Source organism: Populus euphratica, unplaced genomic scaffold (assembly GCF_000495115.2).
Source record: "Populus euphratica unplaced genomic scaffold, PopEup_1.0 scaffold3208.1, whole genome shotgun sequence".
Taxonomy (NCBI): Eukaryota; Viridiplantae; Streptophyta; class Magnoliopsida; order Malpighiales; family Salicaceae; genus Populus; species Populus euphratica.
In genome coordinates this window covers 1-12073 of record NW_011503028.1, presented here as the reverse complement: position 1 = coordinate 12073, position 12073 = coordinate 1, and the positions used below count along the sequence as shown (strand labels likewise).

The 12073-nt window shown below is 34.4% G+C and overlaps 2 protein-coding genes and 1 pseudogene across 3 annotated transcripts in view; 1 reads left to right on the top strand and 2 right to left on the bottom strand.

Moving 5' to 3' along the window:
* The window catches only part of LOC105119610 (putative pentatricopeptide repeat-containing protein At1g12700, mitochondrial), a 3598-nt gene extending 1804 nt beyond the window's left edge, over positions 1–1794 (top strand). Inside the window, exons 2-3 of one of the 2 annotated variants that reach the window (XM_011017769.1) lie at positions 1–60; positions 1681–1794. In XM_011017769.1, coding sequence (XP_011016071.1) covers positions 1–45 — 45 coding nt within the window. In that variant the 3' untranslated portion in view covers positions 46–60; positions 1681–1794. Of the gene's footprint in view, positions 61–1340; positions 1430–1680 lie in introns of those variants that run through there. The other variant, XM_011017768.1, reaches the window with a different exon arrangement.
* On the bottom strand, positions 766–2660 carry LOC105119611 (uncharacterized; annotated as a pseudogene).
* Positions 2661–6452: 3792 nt separating this feature from the next.
* Positions 6453–11997, bottom strand: LOC105119612 (SWR1-complex protein 4-like). The gene is made up of 17 exons (XM_011017770.1): positions 11570–11997; positions 11411–11497; positions 11215–11280; positions 11052–11111; positions 10899–10955; positions 10674–10803; positions 10421–10488; positions 10228–10320; positions 10057–10104; positions 9541–9720; positions 9201–9311; positions 8464–8559; positions 7682–7753; positions 7496–7550; positions 7344–7378; positions 7155–7240; positions 6453–7059 (listed from the first exon to the last, which is right to left on the bottom strand). Exons 1-16 carry the CDS (start codon positions 11681–11683, stop codon positions 7163–7165), a joined length of 1350 nt encoding a protein of 449 aa, XP_011016072.1. The 5' UTR covers positions 11684–11997; the 3' UTR covers positions 6453–7059; positions 7155–7162.
* Between the last annotated feature and the right edge of the window lie 76 nt (positions 11998–12073).

Sequence of the window (12073 nt, the reverse complement as noted above, 5' to 3'; positions counted from 1 at the left end):
ATTCCTGCTCTAAAAACTTTAATAGGGTTTTGTGAGGATCATTGAGGTGTTAAATATGAAGTAAGCTTTCAATATTCCATGCTTCTTTGATTGACGTGGCAAGTTAAAAGTAGATTCTATTACCGTTGCAACTTTTATACATTTGGTTTAACATTGGGGGCATTTCCAGTGTTGGCATTCATATCCATTTGTGCTATATAGAGTTGCACGTCCATAATCTATTGTTTGTGTGTGCATGTAAATGCTTCTCTACCTTTATCTTGCCCCTCCCTTTTCTAAATTTAAAAATCTGTTCAATTTCCAAGTCTTATGATGCCTGAAACATCCACTGAGGGTTGATCATGTGGTGTAAGCTGTGGTGCCGTTGCTTTACGAGTATCCTGGTCCCTACTTCATTTGGTTGATCTTGGTGATATAGGTGATATCTTTTCAGCATCATTCCAAAATTATAAGTTGCATGTTTCATTCTCAACTAGTTGAGTGCTTTAAATATCCTTTTGGTAATTTGGAGGGAAAAAAGCAACAGTCTTTAATAGGAATTCGCTAGCCTTATTCTGATTCATGGGTTGCAGTTGAAGTATCAAAACAAAAATCATATTTTAGTGCCTGAATGAGGGAGACAGTCTCTGGCATTAGTTACCATCTGAATGAATGTTTCCACCACTCTTCTGATTATACAGGTAGGATGGTGCCCAGATATAAATATACCACTGAATTACTGTTGAAAGAATGAATGATCTGAATTACAGCACTGGTAGAAATATAGCAGTGACGGTATGGTGCCTAATACATAGCACTGAATTATACAGTTGTTTTTTGTTTCTTGAAGAATGAATGAACGAACTGAATTAATGAAAGAAACTGCAGAGCTACTGTTTTACATTCTGTGTTGTGACAGGAAAAAAGCTCAAAAAACAATCACTAAAGCAACCACCAAAATTTCAAACGAAACTAAAAAATGTAGGGCTATGGAAATAACTACTGGTCATGGTTTGCCTGCTTGCTTTCCTACTTCTATTCTTCTAACATTCACCATACAAGTTCATTATTCACTATTAATCAATTTCAAATTTGTGTTCCTTTTTTGTGTATAATTTTCTGATCAATGTTTGTACTAGTTTTATTCCATCTATTTCCATTTACTAATCCACTTTCCACATGCTAGACCTTTTCTTTTCGTTTGATACACTTGCATAAGTGTTCATGGATACTTCAACGTTTTCCATTTTAAAGGAGGAAAGGAAAAAAAAATTATTCTACTCTGAAACAACTCCTCATTTAGCTCTTGTTATCTTGTAATCACTTTCAGCATGTAACAGATTCCCTTTATTCTTGAGTAGGTTGTTTCAATTCTAGTTCCTGTTGCGGAAGAAATTCCGACCATCTCTAAGCAGACTTGTTGGCAGGAGTTATCATTGATCTCAACCAGCGTGATAAACTGATCAGAAATGGTGTGTAAACAAAGTAGCAAGTGGTTGTCCAAGTGACTAAACCCTGCATAAAATGAATATGGCGTTTAATTTCTTGATCAATCATAGGTTTAGCTATTTATTGTGTTGATTTGTATCATATTGAATTACCTGACCAAGGATCTCAATGTTTGCTTGTGGGTAATACCAAAGGTGGAACAACCTGCAATGAGATCAATAAGCACTTACATATGCCTTTCAATTGTTGCAGTTGATGTTTTATTGTGAGATAGGGTGGCCTTACTTCATTATGGGAATTTCAGCTAGCGGACAGCAGAGGCCTATGATGGAAGCCAGGGTGAATCCAATCCATGTTCTGTCCAGGTAAAACCATATCAATTCTGCTAATGCAAATAATATGTAAGCCTCGATGTTGTCTGCTATTCCAGCTCTATACATTTCAGCACTCAATTCGATGAATAGCAACAGTGCTCTGTGTTAAACAACATGTTGGGAGATGTAAGACAACATGTCTTTCTTTCATGTATACACACTTTTTTTTTTCCTTTTATTGTGTTACAAGTATAAGAAATTAATCGGGAGGTACTTACACTAACGCAATTGCTGTTTTCTCTAGGCTTCCTTCTGGAACCTTCGAAGGTGCCCTTTGATCCAAGAACAGTTGCAGCAACCCGACAGAGCAGTAAAACAATCCAAGCAAGGGAGGAACCTACAGCATCAATAATTGCAGAAGTAAAACTGAACTAATCTGGGTGGTGCTACTCATGGACCAAGAAACAACAAAAGTACCAGACATTACCCAAATGTTTGTGTGAAGAGGACCGATGTCGATTGACCCATTTTGTTATACCACGAGATTCACTCTTGAGTGAAGTCCATCGATGAGGGGACCTAAGAAGAACCCTGAACCGAAAAGCGAGAGGGAAATGGACGGCAAAGTGCTTCTTAGACTACTTGTGCTTCGCTTTCTTAAACTGCAATGAGGTTTAGATACAAGATGCTTTGTATTGGAAGAGCGAGGGCAACTGTGAAGAAAGCATGGAGAGCTCCTCAAAGAAATGAGGCCTTGCATGTTTTCCTCGGGCCTTCCCGTTTGCCAGCAGAGAAAAATATCAAATGATTTCAATATGCCATTCACTCTGAGCCACAAAATGGTTTGGAAAATTAGAGGATGTGGTTCTTTTATCCGGAAAAGATTAAAGAGGATACTGATGTCTAGTCATTAAGATGTTTTCATTAGTTATTTTTTTCAAGTAATATTTAGTTATAAATTTCAAATAAATAAAAATAAAACAACGATAGATTGTCATATTTCGTTAGTGTTTTGAACTTCATTGAAATTAGTGAAGCCAGGATGTTGTAAAAGAATGCTAATATAATAAAAAAGAATTTAAGTTATATTTTCAAGATATCTGCCTTCCACTGCTTCAACATTTTCGTCCAATTCTTATTCCTGGATGTACACTGCTCTATTCTCACTCTGATTTGCAGGCTCAAAGGATAAATAAAGAAGATAAGGTAGATAATTGTTATATGCTACACCCGTCCAGAGTGGAGGGTGCGTGGAATGTACAAATGAATAGCGTCGCTGACTTAATTGCATAGGAAATTAGGAAATTTAACAAATACTAGTTTTTACGTACATGTTTTATGTGTTATGATGCGGGCCTGATTATTTTTTTTTAACATAATAAAATTCTAAAATCTATGCAGAAATATTTGATATTATTATTAAATTTAATTCAATAAATTAATTTTAAAATCTTTTTATTTAATTTGTTGTTTAGCCGGGATTTAAAATAAATTATGTAAAAATTATCTTGATATAACTTAGTTAAATTGACTATCCAAAAGCAATCTAATGAACTATTAAAAAATATTCGAGATTGAAATTTAAAAAAAAATAGAATGAAACTAATATGAAAAAAACTTTTGAATTGATTCCTTGCTTAACATGGATTTAAAATTAAAAGGTATAAGAGTTTCTCTAACATGATCTAATTGACTTAACTAGTTCAAAAACAACCTAAATGACAATTAAAAGATGAAAAAAAGAGAGAGATGAAATTAAAATTAAAAAAAGGGCTAAAATAAAATGAAGAAGAGACTAGGTTCATTGTTCATATGAACAATGAAGCTCCATAAGTATTTCCATCTTATTTTTAGTAAAAGTAATTAGATAAGTGGCCCACACTATACTGCATGCCGAATAAAAAAAATTATTCAAGTATTTTTAGTGCATTTTAAAAAAGTAAAAAAAAAGTTGGTGGATTAAGTCATAGACCCAACTAGGTTCCATATATTAGTTTCGTTTAAATATATGATGGAAAAAAAAACAATGAATTGACCGGATTTGAATAAAAAGGTGATCATGATGACATACATAAATAGAAAACTTGCTAAAAAAATAAAATTATGAAACTCAATTATTTAACAATTCAATAATGAATGATAAAATTAAAAATAAATCAATAAATAAATAAAATGATAAAAAAGCAATTCGAGTCAACTCAAGTTAGCATACTAAATATGTGATCTCATTCGTAAGGCTGTGATCACCTCATAGAAAACAAATAAAAAAATTATAATGCTCAATTCTCAATAATCCAAATGTAGGACAAAATAAAATAAAAATCAATTAATAAGAGAGACAAAAGAAATATACCTTAATAAACCTAAGTACATCTATCAAACCTCGCAAACGAGATACATAACAAAATGCAAAATAGAAAAAAATATGAAGCTCAATTATCACACTAACCCAATGTTAAGAATGAAATCAAAGAAATATTAAACTTTAAAAAAAAAATCAAAGTCAACTCGGGTTAACTTATCAAACTCATTACCTAAATCCCAGGACCATGATAATCCCATAAGAAGGAAATAAAAAAATCACAAAGCTCAATTTCCATCAAAGTCAATGTTGAAGGATGCAATTAAAAAAAAAACTTAAATAAAAAAATAATGATCAAATTTGGTACAAAAATAAAATGACAGAACATCTTTAATCTCTTGGCATCTCAGCATGGATCCCAATGAAAGAAGAGAGAAAAAAGGTTGCCAAAGTTTCCCTCATGTCTTTATCAACATGTGTTGCACTATCAGCAAGAGCTCATCATGCTGCTAACGCAACCAAGAAAGCCAATGTTTCATCATCGGAGAAAGTCTCGTGCATCGCTAGAGTGCAATGACTTTCTTTACATGTTAACACATACAATGCACACATCTATCACTTTTCCACTGAATATTCACTCCAATCCTTGACTTTGTTTTTAGTTTCAAATTTGATTCCTAAAGTTCTATTTTTTTATATCAATAAAAATAAATTTAATTTTGTAAAATTGAGTATCAACCAAGTGTTGAATATTCCCCTACATTTTGAGATCCTTATATCCAGACAACCAAAAAAATTATTAAGACCAATCCTAAATAAACTCAACCTAAATTGATAAAATTGGGAAAAAAAAATCAAGTGACCAAAAAGAAAAAAAAAAAAAGGTTTAGATCTTTCCCTTGTTAGTGTAATTTAGTCGCTGATTTTTTCAAGAAAAGGGGCTAAATATTTTTATATTATTCAAATTCAATTTATATAGCTTTAATTGTTTTAAATTAATAAAACTACATATCATTTTGTCAAATTAAGCATCAATTGAGAGTCAGATTTGTTTTTCAATACCATGGGTAGCCAATACTAAGCTAGCCAAAACAAATAATAAAGCATGATTTCAAAATAATATAATGTAAAAGTAACAACTAAAAAAAATAGTGTTAAAATGAAAAAAAAAAAAATCACTACGTGAATCCAAAATGATTCTTCTCATAAGTCACAATAATTCTTTGATTTCTTTTATTTTTTAAATTTAATTTTGCGAAGCCAAACATCCACAATGTCTTTTGGCACCATGGCATCTTCATATCTAGATAACAAAAAAAATTATTACGTTAAATTTCAAATAAATTCAATATAAAATAATCAAAATAAAAAATCAGGTGACCAAAAGGAAAGTAAAAAGGGTTAAATGTTTGTCTATTATTCAAATCCAATTTTTATATCTTTAATTATTTTAAATCAATAAAAATATACATAATTTTACCACGTTAAACGTCAACTAAAAATCAGATATGTTTCTTAATACCCTGAGGAGCCAATGCCAGGCCAACCAAAACAGAAAAAGCAAACACAATTTCAAATTAATATGTAAAAACACCAAATAAAAAGGAAGGAAGCTGAAGTACCGAAATGAAAAAAAAAAATTGGAGTCACCATTCACAGTGATTCCTCCCACAATCCATACTGCAGAGTATGTCTCTGATCTCTTTCAATTTATTTATTTTATAATGGTATCTTAATTTTCTTGAATATGTCCCACACAATGACCCCCTTTAACTTTTGTAAAAGGTCCTGTTGTAGCAGCCTGCAGCTATGTTGTGAAACTGTCCCTGCTAAAAATCAATCTACTGGTCTCGCCTTTAAGAATCTGAAATCGAGGATGCTTTAAGAGATGAGCTAAGCTGCCTTCTGTCCCAGCACCACAGTCCATCTAACAAAGAAGCGTAAAATCACTCTTTACAGGCTCTGTCAATGTTTCTTCTTGTTTTGTCCTGCTCTACAATACCATTAATAGAGAAGCTTACCTTGCCTCTCCCGGAACCCCCTTTGGGATAGGTCAGCATCTTCAGAGCCTGAAGTCCAGACAAACGGGACCTGCGTGACTGGCTATCTAACTATTGCGACCGAAGATTTAAAGACTTGAAGGCACATTTCTTGCAATACCTTGAACAATTTCTGCACCGACATCATGAATCCCAATGCCACGAGGATGGTGCTGACAATCGTCTCCGCATTCAGATATGCACGCACAAGCAATCAATGAACAGTTTAAGCAAGTTTAGATTTAACGGCAAGGAGCTAATTGATCTTAAGCTATCAGGACTTTGAAATTGAGAATGTTGTGAATTCAATAAAGTGGACTTTGTTCCAGAGACATAATTGGCCAAGCAAACGAAATATTGTGCACAAGGTTTTCAATCTTCAAGCTTCCTCCTTAGCTGCAGCATTTTTCAGTTAAAACCATGACTTACATTCCTAGACAGGATGGCATTTACATAATGTCACATGAGATTCTAGTTCATGAAAGTAAGAAAGACCTTAACGCTCCAAACAAAAACAATTTGTACAAAACCAGTCTAGAATTCCTCTTTAGTAACTAGCAAAAGAAACTCTTCAGATAATGAAGAACTGTTATCATCATTCAAAAGGGTCAGTCTTTGCTGACCAGAGCTGCCTTGCTTGATGTTTTTAGCTTGATGGCAATGGCCTCTGTACCAAAGCTATATGGAGGTCGAGTTCGTGCAAGAAAAGGACAGGAAGGCAAAGACTTTTCTGACCTGCAACTATATCCTGTCTGGGAATCTGATTACATTATTAGCATAACTTAAAAATTCCTAAAATGGGATGCTTACAGATTGTGCTTCTGCATATGACTAGCTGCATTCCATCTTGGACATAGTTAAATTACTAAAATGGAGGTTCACAACTCATGATTCCCACATGCTTCTGGGGTCTCTCTTTAATTGGATTCCGTGCTTGAGAACGTTTTGTCAGGCCAGGACAGTGGGTTTGGTGAACCTGACAAGCATTACATGAATTTTTACTGGATAAATAATTCACAAGAGCAATAAACCGGAGGTGATGATTCATGAAAAATCAATTTGTTTCCTCACCTCTAAAATCATAGATCAGAAGCCTTCAATTTTCTGGGCCTTTTATGAGCGGGTGAAGATGGATTCTCAGATACCCTTCCAGGTCCCTTGTGAGTCCCAACATGATGGGTTGATTATATCAGATGTTACAGATCATTGGAGTGTGTAGAATAGAACAAGATTGGCAAAATAGATGAAGTACGTACGTACCTTGCGTTTCTGGTCCCTTCTGCCAACTCTTTCTCCTGATATTCCAATCAAATATATGGCTTCAGCCGGAGGATAAGAGATAAAGCTGACACATTTCAAACAGAAAAAAGTACAAGGCAAGAGCAAACGCTTGCATCAAGCAAGTAAATTACCTCCAAAACTCATTGAGTCCGGAATAAATGTTCGATCCTGATCACGCTGTGACCGCTGTTAACAGTTTTGATAACAGCATGTTAACAATTGGAATATATAACAAGCGTGCCTTTCATAATTGCAAACCTATACATATACATATATATATATATATATATATATGAAGAGAACAAGATTTTACAAACCTTAGGTGAGCCTGGCATATCAGTGTATGAGCCATCGCGAAAAGATGAACCTTCTGCCTCCTTGTATTGTAGCTGATAATCAAACAAAATCTAAAATGTCAGAGAAGAAAGCAAAAGCAACTCCAATTATTACAAACAAATGATGGATCTGATCCTTAACTTTCCTGAGCAGTAACATGTTCCTAATGGCTAATGATTTAATATTTGCAATAAGTAACTTGTAACTTCAATACAAAAAGAGAAAAAGATCGGTCCTGTTAATTCAGAACTTGAGTGGGTACAGCCATCAATCTAACAAGAAACCTACTTGTTCGTGAGAAAACAGAAACCAAATCAAACATGCCAACAGAGTCAGAATAAGCCATTGGAATGGAGTTAAGCAAACAAAGACACCTTATTTTCTAAGAGGATGCTCAGTATGTCCTCTACTACAAAGAAGTGAAATCATATCTCGAAATGACAACTATATCAACTTAATTGCTAGCCTGTTTACTAAGAAAATGCTATGTTAAACATCAGTTGTCAAATGGCTAGAACATTGCAATCTAACAAGTGCATCTAATAAGAAGATGGGAGTTGAATGGATGACAACTTGGAGGCCAAAGAGATACAAAAGGGTTATTCTGTTCAGAAGAGCAGAAAATCGATAAAAAAAACAGAAGAGGAAGATACAGAAAGGATGGACAATGCATGCATCATACATGAATGCATCTGGAATGATCATTTATTATAAAGATTGGAAGTTAACAAAATGCCCGTACTAAGATTTTGATGAGTAGCACCTGTTTTTGAAGATTCAGCAATGTCAATATTTCCTTTCTTAATTCAAGGTGCTCAGAACAAACAGCTTTGGTTGGCACCTTTGGTTTTAAACTAACCTGTAAAAAAAATGTCACGATGTTAATACCTAACATTTCAAAGGTAATTTAAACGAAAGAATTGAGAATGGTTGCCTCATTTATATATCATGTCAAGTATGTGAATTTGAAACTTCCAATCTTCTCTAAGCTTATATTAGAAATTAGCACAAGCAATTGTAGAAATGATGCCTATGATGAGAGTGCATAACAATGCAAGTGGAAAATCTATATTTAAGAAAACCTCTAAATCTGTTTCTTGCACAGAATTCATAACAAGAAAAATCAATAATATTCGTATAATGCTTTGCCCAAACCAAAATGCCAACTAATCTGGTAAAAGAGTTTGGATATGCTAAATATAAAACAGAAATCTTTATACAGAAATTGAAATCACAACCAGTCCACCTGAACAGTCCCAACAACCACACCCCTTCCAAGGGGTAAAAAGGAAACCCTATAAATGGTATGAGATAACAAAATGGAGCTAAAAAGTCCCGTGCATTTTTGCGCAACATATCCTCCAATGAGAGATATAGACATCAAGGAATCATGTCAAAGGCACTTATTCATTTGCTTTCCAGCTGCAAGACACAAATCATCCAGCATGTGTGATATAATGTTAGGAAATGACATCATGAGTAAAGAATATATAGACAAACCCCAAGATCTTGTAATGTTTGTTCAACCCTCTTGATTGTCCTAAGTCCTGCAGATGAACTTGCAGCTTGCACCATTTGCTCGAGCCCATATGTTCTCAGGTAAACACGAAGCTGAAATTTTTCAGAAAATCACTGAGCTTGTCCATGCTAGGATATTTAAAATAAATTATATAAATCGTATAATTTCCTCTGAACTGGCAACATCTAGCTCAAATTTTCCTTTTTTCTAAATTTAGGATCAAACAACAAATCTGATACATAAAAACCTTTTAACATATTTCCAGCTAGGATTCATGGAAGAGAGGCAAGGCAAGAGGTGGAAACCACATATTCAACATACCATACGCAGGGAAGCTAGAGTAGAAGCATTATCTGCCATTGCTGAAGTTGAAGGTGCAACTGATGCAGAGGCAAGCTGAGCATTAGATGAAGGTGATGCAGAATCATCAAGATTAACTGCTATCTCAGCAATATCAGGGTCAACATTTGATGCAACAGGCAATGCAGATTCTTCAGCACCCTAAAAAAGCAGAAACCTTGTAAATAAAATTACAATACTAACTTTCAGAGTAAAGTACAGGCACAAAAGATTGTTCTGAGACTCTTTCACAAATTCTCATAATAAAGAATTCTAATGAAATCCCAATGCCCACACTATTATTTCCAGGTTACAAGTATCATTCAAAATTCTAGTTCACAATAGGACTTTGATTCTAAGAATTTCAGTTTTGTTTTTTCCTCTTTTACACAGTAACACACTTGTCTTGCATTCAGGACGGATTTGAATTTTCAAATTCAATGCCCATCAACAATCGCTCAAAAAGAAACATGTCAGTATGTCTAATTCAAACATTACCAGTGCAGTTATGCGCGACTCAGTTATTTTCTTCGCTTCAGCCAAAACCTGAGAAAATAAGTAGAGCATAAAGAAGCAGCATGTGGCATATGTGTAGCTAATAAATGCAAATCATTCTGAATGAACTTATCACCCAGTTGTTAACGATAAGTGCCAAAGTAAAAAATTGACCTGAGTGTTTTTTCGCTCTTGATGCTTTGTTTGCGAGAGAACCATGGACAATGCTCGCTTGCGTTCTGTCTCTTGTGAACTGTTGTAAGGTTCCTGCATGGGGAATTCAAAAATCTAGAAACTGAATCTTTTTTTCAATGGCTAAATATTGTAAAAATAGCATCGTAACACGGGATCGATAAAATTACCACACCTTAACCAGAGGGTGCCCTGAAACATCCCCAGGTGATGGAGCTCTGGCAAGCAACATAGCTCGAGAAACTATGGAAAAGAAATAAGAGGAGGCATTAAGCATAAAAGGAAAATACCACAGGATCAATTTCAATCATGTCCTTTAGATGTTGATAAAAAATTAGATTCACTTTAAAGCTAGGAAAAGAGTAGCATGAAATAAATTTGAGCAGAAATTTAACAGAAAACACTTGAACAAATTAGTGTAGAAATACCATAGTAATAACGATCTTTCAATTCCTCAACACTACGAGATGATGTGAATCGGTCTGCTATGACAACAAAGCGGAGATCAAATCGTTCACACAAGTCAAACAACTGATCTGTCTCTTCTTTGGTCCACATCTAATGAAGACAGCGTGTAAGAAAAAGAATTTAGGCACTAAATTTCTAAAAAAAAGAAACAATAACAAAAGATACAACCAAGAGTAGATACCTACAGGATCAGTCAAATACTTTTCATATTCCTCCTCTGTATATTTCACAACATCAACAGACTGCACCACACAGAACAAACTAGAACATTCAGTTTCACAAAAAATAGAAAACAGAAAAAACAATAATAATAATTAAAAAAAAAAACTTGTGCATACCTTGTTGTACTTGGCAAAGGAATAATCACCTGTGGGTGGAACACCATTCACAACTCTAACCTGCAATGATAAATAAATAATCCATGCAAGTCAGTCACAAACACTTTTCGACTAGCAAACTGCGAACATACATACATGTGTGTGTGTGGGCGTCGAAACTTACCCAATGGTAAAGCTGTAGATTATCCTTTCGAGCAGAACTTGTAAAAGGAAGCCACTGCCAAGTGATCTGAAATTCATAATTACGAATTCGTAAGAAAAAAAATTCTTGAAATCCATCTTTTCCTTTTGTTTTAAACAAAAACAGTGCGTGCGTTTGTGTGATTTTTTTTTTTTTTTATTTAGAGTAAAGAGAAGACCTTCTCGTCGGATGGAGGGCGTCGTTTCAGTTGCGACACGTCAATCGATGGCATAAGAGGAGCCAATCCACCTGTAAGTGCATAAACCTACAGATAATTCCACATGTTAGACTTCAAGGAGAAATCAAACCAATTCATGTAAAAAAAACACATACATACCTCACGCGAAATGCCATCAGGTTTTCTCTGCGAGTCTTTTTTAGGTTGGGATTTCTTCTCTTGTGTCAGTGGCAATGGAGTTTTTGGCAGTCCCAAGATGTCCTTGGCGTCCATTTTCTTTCTTTAGGGTTTCGTCCAGAATCTTCAATAATTTCAAGTCATGTCACATTGAAGACCTCAGTTGAGCTCTCCCTCGATTTCGAAGGGCTTGAATTGGAAATTTAGGGTTTAGTTTGATCGAAAGAGGGATTTTGGCGTGAAATTAAAATTAGGGTTACTTTTCGAGCGCAAAAGAATTGAGAGAGAGAGAGACCGAAAATAACAAGGTTTTATTTTGACATACGCGTTACGCACTCTACCATCGTTGATTACTTTTTTTTCTTTTTCTTTTTTTGTTGAATTCATCTCGTTTAAAACCTTCGTATGACACCGAAGATACTGTAATCAAAGCATGGATCTCTTTCTTTCTTTCTTTTTAATTTCTCCCCTCGTTGTAATTCATTA

Excerpts from the sequence above, each read along its gene's own strand:
- LOC105119612 (XM_011017770.1), bottom strand. The coding sequence starts at position 11,683 with ATGGACGCCAAGGACATCTTGGGACTGCCAAAAACTCCATTGCCACTG. Across the intron at positions 9,721-10,056 it reads AGTCGCGCATAACTGCACTG|GGTGCTGAAGAATCTGCATT; the intron begins GTAATGTTTGAA and ends CTGCTTTTTTAG. Across the intron at positions 9,312-9,540 it reads CTCTAGCTTCCCTGCGTATG|CTTCGTGTTTACCTGAGAAC; the intron begins GTATGTTGAATA and ends GAAAAATTTCAG.